Raw genomic sequence first — 22,568 nt, 5'->3', positions numbered from 1 at the left:
GACAGAAAAAAACCATCTTCTCTACACCATTCTTGCCAGAGGGCAATAAGTTTCTCCTCTGAAGGGGAGAACTGAACCTCTTCCTGCAAGGCATGAGTCTGCCATACGAACAGCCACAAACTACGAAGGGCTGGTTCATCAGGAAGGGAAAAGCCAACAGTACCTTTTGAAAGAGTCTAGCTTGCTCTGGCCAGCTCCACGGGTCTGCTGCTCTTTCCGAACATCTTCCTGAAGGTTTTCCAGAAGAAGGTTCTCTTTGTGGTCAGCCTTGGCTGTGAACTCTGTCCAAATCAGGATCTTCAGTTCTTCAGCTCCTGGCTTGAATCCAATTCTGTGGTCACTTCAAAGCAACCATCACATGCTACACGTACAGGATTTTACCCAGTGCAGCAATTTGCTCCTCTGGTCTTATCAAATTAAATTTGGCTCTGACACGAGGGGTCACCAAATATTACAGCGACCTGAGGAGGTCTCTATGGTGAGAGAAGGACAAGAATCTTGTTTCTTGATCAGAAGGCTGGATTTATTGATATATGATATATAATACATTATACCTATACTAAAAAGAATAAAGAGAGAAGTTGCAGAGAGCTGCTAAGCTAAGAATAGAATAGAAAGAATGAATAACAAAGTTCTGTCTCCAGGGAATCTGTCCCTGAGCTTGCTTCTGTGATTGGCCCCCAATTGGAAACATGGAAGATGAGCCAATCACAGGTGCATCCTATTGCATTCCACAGCAGCTGAAAACAATTGTTTACATTCATCTTCTGGGCCTTTGCTTCCCAGAAGATGGACAAATGTGAAAGAAAGGATTTCTATGAAAAAATGTCTGCGACATGGCATGAGAGCAATTTATTGGGAACAGCAACCACATAAGGAACAAACAGGAGCAGCAACAACACTGGTAACAGGAGGGATCAGAAAAACTATTTAAAGGGAAAACTACAACACTACTGACTGTCTCTTTCCAGCCACATATTCACTCCTGCCTGGAAAGGACAGCCTTCTCTCAAGAGGAGAGAGTCCCTTTCCTGCCTCTGGCATTGACCTGAAGCAGCAGTGAAAATAATGACATGGCATTAGCCAGACCCTCATGTTCTTTGATCCCACATCATGTCGTTGGCAGGGGCAGGAAAAGGGACAGGAGTTTTGCCAGTAAGGATCACAGGGAACGTGGAGCACCAGCCTTCTTCCCAACAGGGGTTCTCCAGTGGGAGATGAAGCTGGAGCTGTGCACAAAGCTCCTCCTGCAGTTAGGGTATTTGCAGGGCTTCCCTTACTGGTGCCTCCGTTGGTGTTTGGTCAAGGCAGAGCTCCGGCTGAAGCTCTTCCCACATTGGGGACACTTGTAGGGCCTCTCCCCGGTGTGAATGCGCCGGTGGGTGACAAGGTGGGAGTTTTGCTTGAAGCCCTTCCCACAGTCAGGGCAGCGGAAGGGCCTCTCCTCTGTGTGAATCCGCTCATGCAGAAGGAGATGGGAACTGGTCTGAAACCTCTTCCCACACTGGGGACACTCATAGAGCCTCTCCCCAGCGTGGATGCGTTGATGGATGATGAGGTGGGAGTTTTGCTTGAAGCCCTTCCCACAGTCAGGGCAGCGGAAGGGCCTCTCCTCAGTGTGAATCCGCTGGTGCAGGATGAGATGGGAGCTGATCCGAAACCTCTTCTGACACTCGGAACACTCATAGGGCCGTTCCCCAGTGTGGATGCGTTTGTGGGTAACGAGCTCAGAACTGCATCTGAAGCCCTTCCCACATTCCCTACACTCGTAGGGCCATTGCCCAGTGTGGATCATCTGGTGGCGGATCAGGGTGCTGCTCTGGCTGAAGCTCTTCCCACACTCCAAGCACTTGTAGGGCTTCTCCCCATCATGAGGCTGCTCATGCACCACCAGCTCTGAGCCCTGGCTCAAGCTCCGTCTACCTTCCTGGCCCAGGGTGGGTCTTTTCTCCTCAGAGCAACCCATGCTGGGTTTGGTGCCGCTCGTCCTGTGGGACCTCTGGGACTTTTCCTCCCCATTGGATTCATGCGCGGTGGAGCTGCTCAAAGTGGCCTCTTCCATGAGGTTCTGCTCTGGAGATTTGTCCTTCCTGGTCTCCATCCTCAGCTTCTTGTCTGGGGGAGGAAGGACAAAGAGAGGATGAGATTTGCCTCTGTGCCAGAGGGAAGGAGAAGGAGATCCCCCCAGTGCTTCCCCGGCAGGACGGCATTGGCAGTGGGGTTGTCCTGCAGCCGGGGGCCATGCTGGGCTGGGAGATGGAGGAGGAGAGAGGGGGAAAGGGGCACTGACTTCCTCCTCACCCACCTGGGTGTCCTGGGGCATTGTCTCGGTTTGAATAGACAGGTGTTTGCTAAGGAAGGCAAGAGCCTCCCTTGAAGTGGAAAATGTAAACCCTCCCCCTCTGAATTATTGTAATCTTGAAATTAAGGTTGTCTCAGGCAAAAATATGGGACTAGGAATAACAGTTATTGACTAGGAAAATTTTAAAAATACAAATGCAGCTGTACAAAAAAAACCCACTCACCAAGTCTGGATACGACCTGACACTCTGTGGGTCAGGGCCCTGGTAGCAATTCTGTTAAATAGTGCCTGTATTCCTCCTGCAGTGACAGGTGTGGCTCTGTTGAAGCAGGGATCCTGTAGAAGGGTGGAGCTTTTCTCTGAAGGTTCAGTGGTGGTGGTGTTGGGCCTGCTCTTCCTCTGGGAATTCTGTGGATAAGAAAGCTGCTCCTCAGAGAATCCTGTGGGAAAGGCTGGCTATGGGGTCGCAAGGATGAGCTTATATGCAGGCAGGAATGCTTGGCTCCTCCCTCTGGGCGGAGCATATCACAATGGGATGATGTAATTTTTATCAGTCATACAGTGACACTCAATGGCCCATTAAGAGAAGATATTTCCCAGAGGGAGGATTGGTTGTAGAAGAGATAAAGATAACTGCTCAATTAACAGATGATACCTGCCCCACTTCTAACAGATGGGAATTGATGACAAACCCCCAGCTACATCTTGCAACCTAAAACAGGAGTCTTCATCTTCCTCACAGCCTTCTCCCTCATGCCACCAACGAGTGGGAATGGGAACACCTGGTTCAGAAAAAACAACAACATTCAGATTGAATGTCCTTCTGCCCAAGTCCATCTCTAGAAGCCACCAGCCACTGTGCTCCATGAAAACCTCCCAAGCACCAAGATTCAGCCCTGAAAATGCTTCCCAGGAGTTGCCTGTCTCTGGTCTCTTCCCTGTGGTGTTTGAGGATTGCCCCTGTCCCAGCTTCTGTGGGTCATGCTTGTATTGGGGTCCCCTGTCTCCTTGTTCCCCGCCCTCCCCAAGCTGCTGGGAGTCCCAAGAATCAAAAAGCTCCCCCCTTTTCCATCTCTCCATTTAGGGATGCTGGGAGGTTTTGGGATCCTAGGGTCCCTTCTCCCGTTATTCTCTACTTTGGGCTGCAGCGGCTCCAAGGAGTCCCCCCTGCCCCTCTCCAGGCTCTTGAGGCTCCCGCCAATGGCGGTGCTCCCCCCTCTCTGGGCTCCCAACTTTGGGCTCCTGGGGGACACCGGGCTCTGCTCCTCCAGGCTCCTTCTGCCGGCAGCCGCCACCGGCACCCCCCAATGTCCCCCCATGGTGCCTTTTCTGCTCAGATTTGGAGTTCTACATTCTACAAACATCTCCTCCCAAAAAACCCAACCCAGGGACCCCCCAGGATATCTGGGCCAAGCACCCCTTCCCTGGTCACCTGTGGGATGGGGGTGATGATCCCATACATGGGAGCTTCGAATTCAGGGAGTGCTTGACCTCGTGGTTCCTTCTGCTTTCCCTGATCCTCCTTTGTCCCTCCTCTTCTTCTTCCTCCCACTCCTCCTCTTCCACCCCTTCTCCACCTCCTCCCTAAGCCCTTCTCCTACTTTCATCACTTCTTGCTATCCTCCTTCTTCCCCCCTCTTCTCTCTCTCCTCCTCCTCCCCCAGCAGCAGCCACGCCCTTGGTGCCCCGTTCCCACAGCCCTCGCAGCCCGCCGCAGGAGCGGGGATGGAGCCGGGACAGGTCGGGATGGGCAGCGCAAGGCTCTTGGCTGCTCCCAGCTGCTGCGGGCAGGGGGAACCCGGCCCGGGGCAAAGGAGAGGCAAACTGGGAAAAATGGCGGCTGAACATCCAAACTGGGCCTTGCTGGGGACCCTGCCTGGGCACTGCCAGCCCTTGGGGTTCCTCTTGGGAGATCCAGGAGGGGCGAACACAGAGAGGGCTGAGGGATCCCAGGAATGGCATCACTGGGAGGGACTGAGCTGAACTGGGATCATACTGGGATCATACAGGCAGTGACTGGAATTGTACTGGGTTTGTACTGACATCATTCTGGGATCATACTGGCAGCAGCTGGACCCATGCCAGGGGAGACTGTGATCACACTGAGGAGACTGGGATCATAGTGGGATCATAGTGGAATCATACCAGGACTGCATAGGAGCCTGCCGGTTGCAATTGTGACGCTGTGGGAGGCAAATGGGATATACTGGGAGCAAGTGGGATCATGCTCTGGATGATCAGGAACAGCTGTGAGCCACTGGGATCATGCTAGCAGCAAGTGGGAGGAATTGGGAGTGACTGGGTGCATGCTGGGCATCATTGGAAGCAACTGGGCTTCTACTGGGATGAACTGGGATCATACTGGGAAGGACTGGGAATATGCTGGAAGGAACTGGGATACACTGGGAAAGACTGGGAGAGACTGGAACAAAAGTCAGGGTGAAAGGAAGCAAGTGGAACCATGCGGGGCACATGGTTCATACTGGCAGCAACTGGGACCACACTGGGCTCATCTCTGCATCATACTGGGACTGACTGGATTAACACTGGGAGTTTCTGAGAGTGACTGGGAACACACCATGCACATCATCCCTGGACTGGGGGTGACTGGGAGCAACTAGGAGCACACTGGGAGCAAATGGCATCATACTGGGATTGACTGGCTTGATCTAGCTGGAGGCAACTGGCACCATCCTGGGACTGCTTGAAAGTAACTGGGATTATTCTGGGACCGTACTGGGAGTGCTGGCATGTGACAAGGATCATACTAATACATAAAATTTTAATAGCCAATGCAAATTTTATTTCAATATCTTTGATTTGAAAGAAGGCGAGGAAGCAGTGCTGGGGGACCGGGGAGTCACTGCTCCACTCACGGCACACAGCACTTACAAATTCAGTAAAGTATATGTACTATTTTGAAGCCTACAAAGCATTTTTCAATGTGCTTGGTTAGTACAAATGAGTAAATATCAATAAGCTGGAATCAGCAATTTCACCATCTTTCCAGGTGGTTGTTGGCTTCCTGTCTTTCTTGTGCTCATCTGGAGGGAGGCCCCTTCACCGCTGTCTGCTACATGATTTTGTTAAGCTTTTTATTATACATATGCATTTAGTTGCATTGCAGTCCCCTTAGCTTTACCACACCTTCCTTGATTTTATTCTAAGCATCAGCCATCTTTCTACCTCACCTCTTTGTTTTACCATACTTCCCCTACTTCAAAGATTTATTTGGCTATAGAAAGTCTCAAAACCCTTCTTTGTATCTATCCCAAGGAATGCATCCGTTTTCCACACAGCAGATACAAGCATTTGCTGATTCCATTGCTGATTGACACAAAGCACAAAAACATTTTTCACAATATTGCTCACCAAACTGATGATGTGGGGATCTACTTCCCTTTCCTGTAGGGCACGTAGAATGTGCTGCTGGCTTACGGTATCAAAAGCCTTGGTGATGTCCACAAATACAACACCCAGGGGTTTGTGTTCTCCTTTTGCTGACTGAATAATGATTTGCAGGAGTTTCAGGTTTTCAGAGCATCCCACTGCTCTTATAAAGCCTCTTGGCCTTAGTTGAGGGGGCAAGCCTTGGTCAGTTAGGCTGTTGAAATCCTGGAGAACAGTCTTAGCAAGATGGAACTGTTTGGGATAGGTTTCCAGTTGTTAATTTCCTTTAGGCGCTCTGGTTTGGTTGACTTAGGAATCAAAACAGTCCTGCAACCCCTCACCATGTCTGGGATTTTTCCTGATGTTAACAATAAGCTGAAGATCTCTGAACTCCCAGGAGTTCTCTGGGTCCATCTTCTTGATGTCTCTTATCCCAAACTGGGAGCTGAGTTTTTGCTCATCTCCTGCCCATTTTTCTCAATTTCTTTTGCTGTAATTAATTCTCTGAAAGCACCATTGTCGGCTTTCCCATTAGTTTGGAAGTTCCCAAGGCTATCAAGTGTTCTCATATGGCTTTTAAAACTGAAAAATGTTTGATGGGTATGATTTCACAGGACAAACACTGTGTCTTTCATTCAGGATAATTTTAGCAAGTTTTCCCCTATCTAGATGGAGCATGTCCTGGACGAAAAGAAAATTACCTTTCTTAACTGCTCTTCTTTTCATCCATTTTTGAAAAGGTCCTATTGTTCCTTTTTCCTGGATCCCCATTTTTCCCTTATCTCTGGTTGCTATTCTTATCTGGCTGATTGATTGAAAGCATCAGAAGCATTCCTGTGCTGATTGATTGACTGTTGATTGCATCTCCTGGCCATCTAGGAAGTGCTTGAATGCCTGTGGGAAGGTGTTAATTGTCCCAGCTGGTACCATTCACTGAGGGTTCTGAGATAATGGGTCTTCAGCTGCCTCTCCCTCTGTCACTTGCTGTTTCCCAGCTGTTGTTATCCTTATCAGGGTGGTGACTCATCTTGGGATCTCTTTTCCTTCCAGCAGCTGCTCTCCCAAGCATCTGACTCCTCCCAAGATCTTTGTCCAAGTCCCTTCTCAGGCCCTCATGTGGTCTCCTGGTTTGATGACTCATCCCTGTTTCTTTATCTATATCCTCGGCTGGTTTCTTGGGCAGCAATATCCTTATGTCCTTGCTTTGTTTAGCTGTTTTGCTTGTGATGTGTGTCCTGCAATGAGTTTATTGATGTTCTTGTTCCCCTCAAACTGAGCCTCCAATCTTATCAGTAGTTCTTCCTCCTCTTTAGTCAAGCATCTTTTGTGGGCTCCTTGGTTGGAAGTCTCTTTTGGGTGGGAAAGCAACCCTTTCCTGATTTCTAATCAATAAATGTACCAATCTTTTGTGCTGTCCCAGACCAATTTTCATCTTGAAGTCCATGCTGCATTCCTCATATCCACTCCTGCCTGGAGCCATTTCTGCTGTTCCCCTGCATTTAGGAAAGTGACAAACAATACTATGATAATTACTCTACTCTTTTTCACATTGAGCACACTGAAAGCAAACCCTCCTTTTCCCATGGGTTACCCTCAGATGTTCAATCAAGCCCAACACACAGTTCACCTGGGTACCACAGCAAGGACAAAGTGGCTTTTTTATCAGGAACAGTCACAGTAAGGATGTCTTCCAGTGTCTGTTCCTTGCAGTTCTCTGTCGGAACTGGGGATGTCGCCGGCTTGGAGTTGTTCTCTTGCTCAGCAGATGATGTTTCTGGTGTGCCTTCCATCTCACAATTGCTGTTTCTCTTCCTGTTGTCAAGCACAAACGATGCACAGTTCCTCAGAAGGCAGATCTTCAGTCCCACACTTGGCCGTGGTGCAAGCTGTTCATAGACCTCAGGCAGCCTGCTCAAACCCTCCCAGCTTGTGGGAAAATGAACACATTCCAAGTTATTCACTAAAAACTCTGATCTATAAAACCCCAAGTTCACCAGTGTAGCCAATCCATGGTCTGCCAAAATGGGGGTTCTGATGGTAAACTTTTTGGCATTAGGTCTACCCAGTTTTTAGACAAGAGGTCTACCTGCCTTTTGGAAAATAAAGACATCAAATTTCCCTTTCAAAACTGAGACAAATTGTCCACTTCAAAACCCTGGGACACTAAGGCTACCTAGTCACATTTAGAGGTTTGGTTTTAAAGTGGTTCCCCATTTTACGGACCTGGATAGTAAATTTGTCACAATTTTAGGAGAGGTAGAATAAGAATGATAGTGGACCCCCAAGGACGTAGCAATCTTTTGCCCACTTTCAAAGTCTGATGTTGCAGTGTGATGTTGGAATTAAATCCCAATACTCTGGAGCCAGGTTTTGGGCAAAAAGCCACACAGCTCTTACTGTAAATTTGTTTCAGGAGGATGAAATTTCAACAGGAGGATGTTGAACTGGCCATCCCCAACGCCTCTGTGCTGGGACAGAGATTGACTCGGTTACATTACACAGGGTATCCAGCAGGACCACGAGGAGGTGCAATCTCTAGAGCAATGCCTGGCTTTTAACTAGACTCTCAAAAACTGCCTTAGGAGAGTCATAGTTGCTCCTGCCACTTGCCTGCATTTCAATGAATTTCTTTGACATTCAGAGCACTGGGCAGAAATCACATTGCATCAACACCCACCTCAGGCCTTTGTGATGCTTTATTTTAATTAAACAATCAGATTCCCCTGGTTTGCACCAGTTCTAAGCTGGCTGCTGTGTGCTGGCCCAGGTGGGGCACCGGCCCAGGGAACCCCCCTGGTGACCTTCCCCATGTGAACTGCTCGGCTGACGCCTTTTCACAGCAGTTGACATCAGGACATGGAGCGAAAGATACGGCTTGATGGTAGCCAGGTGTTCCACAGAAGCTGGGAGTCTCACAGCAGCCAGGTACAGCTTGGCAACAGGCACGGGCAGCTCCATAGCAGCCAGGAATGGCTCCTCAGCCAGGCACCCCCTTACAGTGGCAGGGCGCTCTCCCGTCGGGGCCGGGCACTGTCTCGCCGTGGCTGGGCACAGCTGTAGGGGCGCTTTCAGTCCCAGCAAAGCACAGAGAGGTGGTTCCACCGCAGGCAGAGATGGCTACAGGGGCAGCAGCATGGCACAGAGGAGCTGGAACCTCACAGGGGCCGGGCACTGCTTCTGAGATCTCAGCTGGTATGGCAGGCCTGGTGGAGGGGCAGCAAACCCCGCTCCATGGCTGGGCACTGTCCTGCAGGAGCAAGGCATCTCACAGTGGTGGCAGCTGGGTGCCTTGCAGCGGCTGCAGGGGCAAAGCGCCTCGCTGCTGCTACCAAGTGCTGCTTCTGGGGTTCCAGCTGTGGCAGCAGCGCACAGCAGAGTGGCAGAGTGCCTGTTCAATGTGACTCTGCAGCATGACATCTCTCCACCCTCTGGATCAGCAGCAGCGCGCTCCATTGACAACCCGTGCTGCTGTTGGGCGGTTGTGGCAGTTTCTGCCATCACGGCAGAACAAGGGGCAGCAGAGGGCACAGCAGCACAGCAGCCAGTGCTTTCAGGAGTCGGCAGGTCACGGAGGGGCTTCAGGGTGCTCATTTAACACAGCCAGGCTGCTCGGGGAACCTCCAGCACTGATCCCAGGGACAGCACACTCAGATGACAGTGCCCTCCTACTTGGGGCAGCAGCACGGCCCCGGGTGACCAGGGGATATCCTGCTGAGCAAACATCTCTGCCAAGGGTGGCAGCACAGTCCTGGGGGCAGCAGGGCACACCCCGGGCAGGTCACCCTCACCTGAGGAGGCTTCACAGCTCTGCCTGGTGGCCTCCTGGTGGGCTGTGCCTTCTGCACTCATCCTCTTCCCTTGTTCACCCAGCACAGCTTCGTCTCTCCCTGCTGCCTCCCCCAGTGCCCTGCTTTCACCGTTAGCCTTGGTGGAGACCCAGTGAATGCCCCAACTTTCCCCTCCTTGTCTTGTGACACTGCAGCTGTGGAAGCCCTACGTCCCTCTCTGACACCACAGCAGTGGCTCCCCCAACCTTCCCCTGTCTGTGGTACCACAGTGTTGGCAGCCCCAAAGTTCTCCTCTCTATGACACTGCAGAGGTGGCCAGCCAAAGTTCTGCTCTCTATGACAGCAACACAGTGGCAGTTCCAACATTCCCCTCTCTGTGACTCCTCAACATTTGCAGCCCCAGTGTCTCCTTGTCAGTGACACATCAATGGTGGAAACCTCAGTGTTCTCCTCTCGGTGACATGACAGCAGTGGCAATACCAATGTCCCCCTGTCTATGACACCAAAGCAATTGCAACCCCAGTGTTTTCCTCTCTGTGACACGACAGAGGTGGCAGCGCCAAATACTCTCCTGTCTGTGACACCACAGCAGTGACTCCCCCAACATTCCCCTCTCTGTGATACCACTGCATTGGCAGTCCCAACATTGACTTCTCTGCGGCACCACAGCGGTGGCAGCCCCAAAATTACCCTGTATTTGAGCCCATGAGGTTGGCAGCCCCAACATTACTCTCTGTGTGACACCACAGCTGTGGCAGTCCCGTTGTCCCGGTCTCTGTGACACCACAGCGGTTGCTGCCCGAACGTTCCCCTCTCTATGACACTGCAGCTGTGGCAGCAGCAGTAGGACAGAAGCAGCAGCTGTGGAACAACAGGAGTGCAGGGGAGAAGCAGAGAAGGAGCAGTGGAACAGTGGGAAATGAGCAGTGTTGGACCAGCAGTGGAGCACTGGTGCAGGAGCTGAGGAACCGTGCTGAAACAGCCCAGCACAGCTTTTGAGCAGCAGTGGAAGCATGGAAAAGGCGGAAATGCGGTGGCACAGGAGCTATAGCCATGGAACGGTGGTGGCACAGGACCTACAGCCATGGAACACCGTGGCACAGGAGCTACAGCCATGGAACAGTGGTGGCACAGGAGCTACAGCCATGGAACAGTGGTGGCACAGGAGCTACAGCCATGGAAAAGTGGTGGCACAGCCCCACAGCTGTGGAGCGGCGCCTGAGATGCCAAAGCTGCGGGACACAGAGCGGCTCCCAGCGCTGTGTCCTGCAGGAGCTGGCCCCGCACACACCAGAGCGATGCCCCTCAGGCTGAGCCAGAGCTGGGGGCAGAGGCAGGAATAGCTGCTGGGCTGTGGAAGGTGTGGATCGAGTGCATTTAATGGTGACCTGGGGATTTGATCCTGCTCATTGTGGCTGCTTTTATGCTGTTGGAACCATTCCAGTTCATCTGAAGTCATGAACTCAGGAGAAACTTGGGACAAAAGGAATCAAAGTGCCTTCTGTCCTGCTGTCTTGGTTTGGAAAGACAGGTGCCTGCTAAGGAAGGCAGGAGCCTCCCATGAAATGGAGAATGTAAACTCTCCCCCTCTGAATTGTTATGATTTTAAATTATGGGGTTCTCAGGCAAAAAATAAAAAGTATGGGTGCAGGAAATAACAGTTATTTCATAGGGAAGAAAATAAAAGGATAAAATCAACGGTGCAGTAAACTAAAACAACTATGGCAGAGTCACAACACAACCTGACACCCTGTTGGTCAGGCTGTTGGTAGCAATCCAACTGGAAATGTGGCTGCAATCCTCCTGGAGTGGCAGATGTGGTTCTGTTAGAGCAGGGGGTCCTGTAGAAAAGGGTGTAGTCTTTCTCTGAAGATCCAGTGGAAGAAGAGGCAGCTGCTGTTCCTCTGGGAAATTCAGGGGAGAAGCTGTGCTGCTATTCCAGAATCTCCATATTTTATCCAGTTAGGAATGCTTAGCTCTTCCCTCTGGGCGGAGCATCTCCCAATGGGATGCTGTAGTTCTTATCAGCCATGCAGTGACATTCAATAGCCTGTTATCAGCAGATGTCCCCCCAGGAGGGAGGAGTGGTTGTGGAAGAGATAAGGAAAACTGCCATACAGATGGCAAATAGAATCCATCTTGCCTTGCAATCTAGGACACCTGCAGAGGAAGACAACTTTGTAGAAGTTGAATGATTTCTGATTTGGGAACTGAAGTGGGTCAGTTATTGGCCTGTGGTTTGTTCTCATCCAGAAAGATGTTCCAAAGTACTGCAATTTGGCATTAAAAACCAGGAACGTGCCTCTTCATCTGGATATTGCAATATCAATTGCAGAGCTATTTGTGGTCAATACGATAGGAAAACAACTGGAAATCTTTTCCTGATTTCTCTCTTTCTTCCAGTCTCTGGGATTAGGCCTCCAACACTGCATGCAGGTCTTCTTTCCATAATCTGCTCCTCTGGAGCTGGGATGTGACGAATCAGCAGTGGGAAGAGGGAGGACAATGGACCATTACAACTGCAAACTCTGTTTTTTGTAGTCTCTAGATTTCCAGTGCTTAGAAACTGTCATTATTTCAACTGTCTGAACAAATCCCACATTTGTCACTTTTTCCCTGGCAGAAAACCTTCCTTTGGCCCTATTTTGGAACTGACCCTGGGAAACATCTCATTCCAGATGCTTTTCTGTTGGTTTTGCTAAGAGATGCCAAGAAAATCAGCACAAGGGGCAGGGATGAGGGAAAGGGAAGAAACAATTCCTTTCTTTTCTCTTCCTTGTGGAAACTCTCCTCTGGAGGTTGTGCTCCAGCCAGAGACTTCCCGGGCCAAGGGCTGATGGAAGCAATTCAACTGAGGCAGCTAAGGCATCTCCTCCCTGGTCGGTAGCCCTAGGGCTGAGAGGGGACATGAGTGCTGAAATAAACAGGGCCAGGAGACTTCTTCTCCTTTATAATGCCTTTATTAAAAGTGATCAGCTCAGGATTGGGCGGCTCGGCAGGGCTGCAGTCCCCATCGCGTCTCCCAGGGCAACGCAGAGGAGGAGGATATGCGCAGCTCCGTCCACTAGGGGCAGAGCCGGGGATCCAGTCCTTGTGGGAGCCTTAGGGCGTGATGTCCCCGTCAGATGTTGATTTGTCGGTGCGGTCCCCCCTCAGTCTCGGCGCTGGGGACGACTCCCATGGTCAGGGCGAGAGGGACTCCGCATCTCTGCAGGCTCAGCCATCGGCTCCTCATGTCCAGACATCATTTTAGTCTCTCAATTCTTATTTGGCTCGTTGTTTTTGGGGTTTTCTCGTTGCATTTCGAGTCGGGGTCCCACAAAGCATTCTGGACTTTGGAGTCACTTTGCATAACCCCCCCCCACCCTCTCAGGTGTCTTCCCTATGCTGTAAGAGAGCACAGCCTCGGGGGAAGGGTCATACACCGCACCCAGCCAGGTTTTTTACTAATACAAAAGAGGAGATAAGCCTTAACGACCCGGTATTACAAAAAACAAAGCACTAAGAATCCTGGCAGAGCCTGAGACCTGGCTGCGTCCCTGCAACTCTTTCTCACAAAAAAATATTAACTGAATTTTTGTTCATAACAGGTGCCCCTCTTGCACCGCCTGGAATGGGGGATTCCTCCTGCCTCTGCCAGGTGCTCCTGATCCTGGCATAAGCCCTGGCCTGGCTGCTCCTGCTCTGAGCTCCCTGCCATGGGCATTGCTGGTGCGGGAGGGCAGGAGGGAGGGATTCAGTGCAAACCTGGGAGGCGCCAGTGGGCTCAGAGATTTGTGGAGGTGACAGTGACAGAGTGACACAGGGAGGTGCAGATGGACACAGGGACAAGCCAATACCTCTGGGAAATACTCTTGGAAATTTGGGGGACTTTGAGTGTAAAATACACATGAACACAGACACACAGACACAGAATACTGCAAAGCATTTCCCAGCTGTCTTAGGTTGGACATGGGGCATGTATTCTATTCCTATCTGATAGGGCAGTTACCTTCTGTTAATTGGGCAGTTTTCTTTATCTCTTCCACAACCCATCCTCCCTCCCAGGAGATATCTTCGGTTAATGGGCCATTTGAGTGCCACTGCCGGACTGATAAAATTCCATCATCCCATTGCGAGAAGCTCCGCCCAGAGTGAGGAGCCACGCATTCCTACCTGGATATAACCAGAGGGCTGGAAGACCAGAGTTAGCCTTTTCCACTGGATTCCCAGAGGAAGACCAGGCCCAACACCACCACCACTGGATCTTCAGAGGAAAACTCCACCCTCCTACAGGATCCCTGCTTCAACAGAGCCACACCTGTCACTGCAGGAGGAATAAAGCCACCGTTTATTGGGACTGCCACCGCCACTGTAACCCACAGGGTGTCAGGTCGTATTCTGAATCTGTCAGTGTTTTTTCTTTGTACTATTGCATTTATATTTTACTTTTACTGCTAAATAACTGTAATTCCCATTCCCATATCTGTTGCCTTAGAGCCCCATAATTTCAAAATTATAACAGTTCGGAAGGAGGTTGTTTACATTTTCCACTTCAAGAGAGGCTCCTGCCTTCCTTAGCAGACACCTGCTGAGACAATGCCCCAGGACACCCAGGCAGGTGAGTATGAAGTCAGTGCCCCTTTCCCCCTCTCTCCTCCTCCATCTCCCAGCCCAGCATGGCCCCCGGCTGCAGGACAACCCCACTGCCAATGCCATCCTGCCAGGGAAGCACTGGGGAGATCTCCTTCCCCTTCCCTCTGGTACAGAGGCACATCTCATCCTCTCTTTGTCCATCCTCCCCCAGACCAGGAGCTGAGGATGGAGACCAGGAAGGAAAAATCCCCACAGCAGAACCTCATGGAAGAGGCTGTTTTGAGCAGCTCCATGGCACAAGAATCCAAGAGAGGAAAAGCCCTGGAGATCCCACAGGAGGAGGGGCTCCAAACCCAGCCCAGGGTGCTCTGAGGAGGAAAGACACACCCTGGGCCAGGAAGGTGGACAGAGCTTCAGCCAGGGCTCGGAGCTGGTGGTGCATGAGCAGCTTCACAATGGGGAGAATCCCTACAAGTGCTTGGAGTGTGGGAAGGTCTTCAGGTGCAGCTCTGAGCTCGTCACCCACCAACGCATCCACGCCAGGGAACGGCCCTACGAGTGCCTGGAGTGTCCAAAAATGTTTCACACCACTTCCACTCTCGTCAGGCACCAGCGGATTCACACAGAGGAGAGGCCCTGAGTGCAGGAAGGGCTTAAGAGAAAACATCAGCCTTGCTACCCACTGGTGCATCCACACCAGGGTGAGGCCCTATGAGTGTCCCAAGTGTCGGAAGAGCTTCACCCAGAGCTCTCATTTGACCAAACACCAACAGAGGCACCAGTAAGGGAAACCCTGCAAATGCCCCCACTGCAGAAAAAGCTTCTTGCACTGCTCCAGCTTCATCCCCCATTGGAGGATCCCCTTTGGGAAGAGGCCTGGCAATCCATGTTCCCCGTCATTAATGCTTGGAAGACACCTGTCCCTGTTCCTGGCCCTGCCAATGTCATGATATGGGTCCAAGAACATGAGGGTCTGGCCATGGTTGTGTCATTATATTCACTCCCATATCAGGTTGTTGCTAGGGGAAGGAAAGGGACTGTCTCTCTCCCACCCCTGAGGAGAAGGGTGTCCTTTCCAGGCTGGAGTGAACATGTGTCTCGAGACAGTAAGTGGTGTTGTAGTTTTCCCTATAAATAATTTTTCTAATCCTTTCTGATATCAGTGTTGTTGCTGTTCCTGTTTGTTCCTTATCTGGTTGCTTTTCCCAGTAAATTGTTCTTACCCCATGCTGGGATCTTTGTCTTTTGTGCTTTCCATGGGAGGTGGGAGGGCAGCGAGGGCAGTGTGGTTTTAGCAGGAGCAGGAAATTGGGGAATCCCATTCCTGAATCCCAGCCCCTGGAAACCGAGCATCCCAGCTGGTCCCAGCCCTGGTGGCCGTGGCAACAGCCTTGGGAGCGGATCCCTGGCTGGGGCTATGGGAACCTCTTCCCTCTGGTGCCCAGGGACAGGAGTGGAGGGAACGGCTGCAGCTGAGTCGGGGCAGGCTCAGGTTGGATGTCAGGAAAAGGTTTTTGCCCAGAGGCTGCTGGGGCCCTGCCCAGGCTCCCCAGGGAAGGGTCCCAGCTCCAGGGCTCCCTGAGCTCCAGCAGCGTTTGGACAGTGCTGCCAGGCCCAGGCTGGCATTGTTGGGGTGTCCTGTGCAGGGCCAGCAGTTGGACTGGAGGATCCTGATGGGTTCCTCCCAGCGCAGCAAATTCTGTGGTTCTGGGATCCCATGAGCCTGGGGATGGGACTGCCAATGGTTGCCATGGCAACGGGCTCTGGCTGTAGGCCTGAGCTGGTGTCCATGGCAAACACCCCTGGCATGGGGTCTCCATGGAGCTGCCAAGGGACAGAGCATAGCAACAGGGGTCTGGTGATGGTTGCCATGGAAACTGACCATAGCAACAAGGAAGCTGGTGATGGTTGCCATGGAAACTGACTATAGCAACAGGGGGCTGGCAAGGGTTGCCATAGAAACTGTGCAGAGCAATGGGTTCTGGTGATGGGTGCCCGCTAAGGAACTGAGTTGCCACAGGCACTCAGAGGGGTTCCATGGGAGGCACCCTGATTTTTTAAGATTTTCTAAGATATTGACATTCTTGCAGCGAACTTTCTCACACACTTCCTGTAAATAACTCATTGTTTTGCATTCCTTTATGAAGGAGGAGAAAGTTGATGGACTCTTGGTTTGTCCAGTGTCATTGGAGAGGTGGCACTGTCACCCTCCAATCCACTGTCACTCTTGGGAAACTATAAATGTTGGAGTCAGAAAATTAACTTTCCTTTTTTTTTCACCATGAGAACAGCGATGTGTGCTTGTGTTCTTTTGTGTCCTATAGCAACACATGAGGACATTCCAAGAGTCTCCAGGCCGTTCAAGAGCTGCAATGTCACAGGCAGAGACAGGGGCTCCATGGAGACCTCCCAGGGCTTTCTGGGGATGGTAAAGAGCCCTGTGCTCAGAGGCAGTCACAGCCATTCCATGGTGACATCCCAGGGCACCTTGGGCTGCAAAGGCACCAATCTGTCACAGGCACTCACGGGGGCTCCACGGTGACATCCCAGGAGTCTCCAGGCTGCCAAAGTCCCAGGATGTCTCAGACACTCACAGGGGTTCCTGTCATGGGCAGAGTGGGAGCTTCAGGCAAAAGCTTTGTTTCTTTATTGGAGAAACTCCTGCTGAGTCATGGGATGGAGAAATGACACCCAGCAGCCACCATAGAACCCATAAAACCCTCCAGAACCCATAGACTTCTAAAATTCCATCTCAGAGAGGAGACTGGGAGTGGCTGGATCCAATCCCAGCCCCAGACATTGACAAAGGTGCAAAAGATTGGACAGGGGGAATTGAACTTGTCCCACAGGATTAATGATGGTACACCAGACAGATTTCTAGAAATAGAGCTCTGATTGATTCTGATCATGCTTAGGCAGAAAGATCTTGATCAGAGTTATTTCCTCCACAGCATTGGAGCTCTAACAATTAGAATATTCTGCTCTAGGCAGCAATTTTGAAGTCAACAGGGCCTTGCTGAAGTTGCTGCAGCCCATTGCAGGCAGAGCCTCCTGCTCCAGCACGAACTGCCTTTCCTGTGCCATCAGCAGGGCAGGTCCCGCTGCAGGAAAAGCCCCAGGCCAGCCCCAGCACAGGGAAGGGCTCGAGCACAAGGGCAGAGTGCCGTGCTGGGAGCTGTGCCAGGGAGAGCCTGAGGCACCAAAGGCACCTTGGCAGCAGCAGCTGCTTGCAGGCCATGGCCAGAAGGCTCCCTTTGTAACCTGGCCTGGTGGCCACCACTGCAGAGCTGCTGCCTCAGGGCTCATTCCTGGCTGGGCTCTGAAAAGCCACTTCTGCTCCAGGAGCCTGACTGGGAAGCCATTAGCCCCAGCACCTTGACGACAAGATATTAATGACAAAACTCTTCATGCCAGCAGAGCCAAGGCAGGGGCAGAGGAAAGGGCAGAGCCAGGCCCAGGGGATAGGGCTGCCATGGTGATGGCTGTGAGGCCACTGCCCCTGCAGCAGCCCGGCTGCCCTCAGCAGACATTCTGGCCAGAAGCGTTGTGAGGGCACTCAGCACATCAGAGAACCCACACTACAGGAATTCTGTTCTTGGGGTGGGGAGGGTTTCACTGGGTCAGGCTGCACAAAGCTCCTGCTCTTGGACAATTCCTGGGATGGGGCATCCAATTCTCTAGAAAAACAGCTGCAGTTTCATGCCACTTTCATAATTGTAGAATATTTCTTCCTTCTAACAAATGTAAATCCACCCTCATTCAGTTTAAAGACATTGACCCTTTTTCTGTCATGGCAAGATTTGGGAGAAAATAACTTTGACCACAATTTTTCCATTTTCACGGACCTTATTTTTTTTCCAAAAATCTCCCAGGATGGGGTTGTGGAGGCCTCATCACAAAACCAGCAGGGGGAGTCTGCAGGCTCTGGGCTCAGTGGTGTGGAGACTGAGGACAGAACAGGAGTAGCCTGGGAGAGATGGAAGGGTGGTTTCAGAGGGGCAGAAGCTTTTCTTCATAGTGGGAATGAGCCTGAAGAAGACATAATAGCACCTAGAGCAGCTGGGGAGGTGCAGAGTGGACACCAGCAGAAAGGAATTTCCCTACCAGGGCAGGGCTGTGGTGCAACACGTCCCCAGCAGTAGCCTGGAGCAACCCAAGGCTCTGTGTGGGCAGGCAGAGGCAGGCAGGAGGCAGAGCTGTCAGCTAAGGAAGGGCCCAGCCAGGTGGGGCAGCCGGGGGATGCCAACAGCCTGCAGGGCCAGAGGCACAGGGCAGGGACAGCCTGGGCTGCACAGGGCACAGGGATGGGCAGCAGCTGCAAGACAGCCCTGACAGAGCCAACTTGGGCAGCACTTTGGCCATGGCTGCTGGCCCTGGGCCTGAGGCCATGTGAGAGTCTGTCCAAAATATCCTTCATTTTTGCCTCAAGGTTGCCATGAAGAGAGACCACCAAAAAATTAAAAACTGCTGAACCAGTGGGGAAGGAAAATCACGTGCCTCTTAGCTCACTGTTTCCAGAGGTGTTGTTTGCTATACGCAACACTGAACTTGAAGGAGCACCCTGCCCTTTTTCCTGAACAATGGTCCTGGAATTTCTCCCTGCCTCCTGGCCTGGCTGGTTTGAGCTTTAACGTGGTCCTCCTCCAAGAGAAGACCCCTCTAGCCCGTTCTCAACCATCGTGATAGACAAGTAGAGATGTAGGCCTCTTCATCAAGGACCTGAGACATGAAACCCCTGTGTGAGAAGGCTCCCTCTCACCTTCGTCCAGAGACTGGGACTGAAACCCTCCCAACTCGGGGGAGCTGTGCAGAGGGCAGGGAGGAAACCTGCCCAGAGCAAGCACAGGTGCAGGCAGTGGGCCGTGAAAACAATGGTTCTCACTTGCTGCCTGGCTCGACTTTGTGCACCCCTGAACAAATACTATTCTTTCCCCCTGAAGACCTTTGTTTCGGTTGTGAAATTCATTCCCCCTTCCCCCAAAGAAAAATAGTATAACTTGGGGTCCAGATGAACTGTGCCTCCAAAATCTCCCTGGACATGGCCTGGCAGACTCCATCGGCTGGATCCCGAAGGATAACGCAGCACCACGTTTGGTAGCTATAACCCACCCCTCCTCTTCCTCCCTCTTTTCCTTATTGTCTCCTTTGTTCCCCTAGTTCCCCTCACCAATGCATTTCTGTTGTGGTTATTTCAAGAAAATTGCACTTGTTGATTGTTACTGCAAATCCCCTGTGCTGTATTGGGTTTTTTTGCACCCTGAGATCACCCCTATGAACCATCACATCATCCATTCACTAGGACAGATCATGACAAATGGTCTCCATGATTCCATGGGGCCTTGCAATGTCACAATGATCTCCATGGATCCATGGTGCCCCTCAGGATCACAACAACCCTTTGGCTCCATGAGGCCCTGAAATGCAGCAATGGTCTCTTGGTTCCACAAAGCCCCTCTGCTTCACACTGGCCCCTTGGGACCATGCAGCCCAACAGAGCCGCAATGATGTCCTTGTTTCCACGAGGCCCCACAGTGTCACAATGGTCCCTTGGATCCATGGTACTCACAGTGCCACAATGATCTCCTTAGTTCCGCAAGTTCCTACAGTGTAAGAGGCTTCACAAGGGCCTGCAGTGTCACCATGGCCCATTGGCTCCACAACCCCCCGCAGTGTCACAATGGTCTCCATAGTAAGGAAACAAGTGAGCCCCAATGGTGCAGGGGCAGAGGAGAGGCAGTCACCAGAGGCCAAGGCTAGCCAGACTTGACTGTATTAGCAGATTTTATCCAGGAGCAACCCTTGGATATAGGGAATTTTAGAGGTGGAATCCTAATTTCTGCCATGGGAGGCTAGACAAGAAAGACAGTTCTTTTCCATAGGAATAAAAGCATAGAGCCCCGGTGCCTCATGGTCAGATGGGAAGTGGCCCTTGGCATGGCTAATTCAGTGGGACTTGTCAGACAGCCCACAGGAGGCCAAACCAGGCAGACCTGTTCCATGTTCCCCTCATTTCATGGAGTCCCATACTGTCACAATGGTCCCCTTGATTCCATGAGGTCTTGCAATGTCACAATGGTTTCTTGGTTTCATGAAGCCCACATGCCTCCATGCAGTCCTGCTGTGTCACATTGGCCCCTTGTTTCTATGGGCCCCACAGTTTGATCACTGACCCTTGCTTCTATAGGGCCTCTGAGTTGCACAATATTCTCCTTGATTTCATGAGATTACATAGTCTCACCGTGGTGTCCTTGGACCCACATTGTCACAACTGACCCATGGTTTCATGAGGTTCCGTAGTGTCACCCTGGTCGCTGTCAGAGGCTGGATGAGATCGATGTCCGGAGACACCTTGGGATGCTCGGAATGCCCGTGTGGGGCCAGGGCCGAGTCAGGCCTTGGTTTGTGGTGGGACAGAGCCCTGCCCCCAGCCCTGGCCTGGCAGAGCTGTCAATCACACATCAGGGGGTGATGTTAACCCAGCTCTGATTAGCCCAGCTGTTAATCAATCAATCACACACTAGCAGCTGGTGCTACCCTGGCTCTGACTGGACAAGCAACTGGCAGTCCCACCCCAGGGGCGGGCCCATGAGGGCCCAGGGCCTTAAAAGCCGGAGCACGAGGCCAGCCCAGGGCGTGGGTCCTGCCTGTTTCTGGGGTTTCTGTGTTAGTGATGCTGGAACCTGAGCAGTTGGTACCTATGTGCATGTCCTTGTCCTTCTATGGATCTTCTGTCTTTCTGTTGTTTGATATTTCTTTTTCTAATCCTACTTACCTGGAACCTTTTTGGGTAACTTAACATCTTAAGGGATAAATGTTTTTAGATTAAATTTGCTAAGTTATTGAATTTAATGCTATGATAAGGGTTTCATATTGAAGTGGATGTTGTATTAAACCCTTTGTCTATATTTTGCTAGTAAAATTTTGGGTCCTTTTGACATCTTAGCTCCATTGATCAGATCATGGTGCTGGTGTCAGTGAGGCTGTGGGTTCAATCCTGTGTGGGCCATTCACTTATGAGCTGGACTTGATGATCCTTCTGTGTCCCTTCCTATCAAGAATATTCTTTGCATCTCACCATGTTGATAATATCTGGTTGGTGTTTCTCCTGTGCACCAAATCCCAGTCAAGGAACCTTTGGTTACCCCCAGCATTTCAGTGATGTGGGGTGTTGCAGCCCTGCAGGCTCACAATGGCCTCTGGTTTCCATGAGGCCTCACAGTGTCCCACTGGCCCCTCGGTTCCCTGAGGATCTGGAGCATCACACAGGTTTATGGCATTTGTCCTTGCTGCCCCTCACATCCCCCTGGCCCCCAAACAGCCCTGCGCCAGCCCTGAGGGACAGGCCCTGCTGGCCCAGGCTGGTCTCAGGGCTTGACCTTTCTGCTTCCCCCAACCAGCCCAGGGCTTGCTCAGCACTGCAGTTCCCTGCTCAGAGCCTTGGGCTCTCTGCAATCCTGGCCTCAAGGATCTGCTCTCAGCAGTCCCTGGGCAGCCTTTGGCACTCCCTGCCCTCAATGGGGCCCAGCCATGCTCCAAGGCACTTGGAGTTTTGCTGCTGACTCCTTGAGCAGCTTCTTCATCCTTCTCTCAGTGCCTGGGGGTTGTGGACTCAGCCACAAATCCACCATGGCGATCATGAAAATACAGAAAGCCCTTGGGAGCTCTTTGTCTCCCTTCCATTGTCCTTGAGTCTCCAGGGCTTGCGCAGTGATTGGAGTCAGTTTGGAGTTCTGTTCACGAGGAAGATTTCAAAGTGCACCTCATGATTTTTAGTTTTTTAATCATGAGTATTGTTTTTTATTTTTCAGTTCATTGAAGAGCTGATAGACGTATTCCAAAAGTGATCTTGATGCTGAATGTCTCCTTAGGAGGTCTGGGCACAGAGAAGAATGACACCCTTGCAAGCTGACTCTGTTTGGACAACATGCTCCTCATCCCCAGCCTCACCATGTCTGACATCATCCACCTGCAACTAACATCCAAAAATATAAAAGAAAATTAATGGAATTTATTATTTATTTTTAATTTTTTTTCAATTAAATTTATTTATTGTATTTATTTCTTATTTGTAATAATAGTTGTTTCATTTTATTACCTAATTTTATATTTATATCAAAAATCTCTGCGTGTTAAACAACCAATAAAATTAATGGTAACTGGTTCCAAGTATCACAATTGCCTTCATTCACTAATTCACGTCTATTAGTTATTAATTTTTACCCTCTTTCTGCTACTTCACCCTGTTTAGTTGTTTTGTAGTCTTTTTAATCATGTTTTTCTCACGCGTGGTTCAAGGGGGCACTTGGGCTTACATGGAAAGAATTTTGGGGCACATTTGGGGCAGTTTTGGGTCTGGGGAGGGAATTCAGAGAGAACTTGAGCATCGGGAGAACACTTGGGGGAGCCGGGTGGGAAACGGGAGGGGGGGGGAGGCACACAGGGATTCTGAGGGACAATTAGGGGTCCAGGGGACCCCTTGGGGATGGAGGGGGGCCCTTGGAGTTTAGGGAGGG

At 51.1% G+C, this 22,568-nt stretch overlaps 1 protein-coding gene across 1 annotated transcript in view; it reads right to left on the bottom strand.

Annotated features, from left to right (window-relative positions):
* Positions 1-1,276: 1,276 nt before the first annotated feature.
* The window catches only part of LOC141727365 (uncharacterized), a 269,056-nt gene continuing 247,764 nt past the window's right edge, over positions 1,277-22,568 (bottom strand). The window contains exon 4 of the mRNA XM_074533872.1: positions 1,277-1,874. Coding sequence (XP_074389973.1) covers positions 1,277-1,874 — 598 coding nt within the window. The remainder of the gene's footprint in view (positions 1,875-22,568) is intronic.

The sequence above is a fragment of the Zonotrichia albicollis genome, unplaced genomic scaffold, assembly GCF_047830755.1.
Source record: "Zonotrichia albicollis isolate bZonAlb1 unplaced genomic scaffold, bZonAlb1.hap1 Scaffold_121, whole genome shotgun sequence".
Taxonomy (NCBI): domain Eukaryota; kingdom Metazoa; phylum Chordata; class Aves; order Passeriformes; family Passerellidae; genus Zonotrichia; species Zonotrichia albicollis.
Note: the sequence above shows the minus strand (reverse complement) of the source record. Positions and strands in the feature narration are given on the sequence as shown.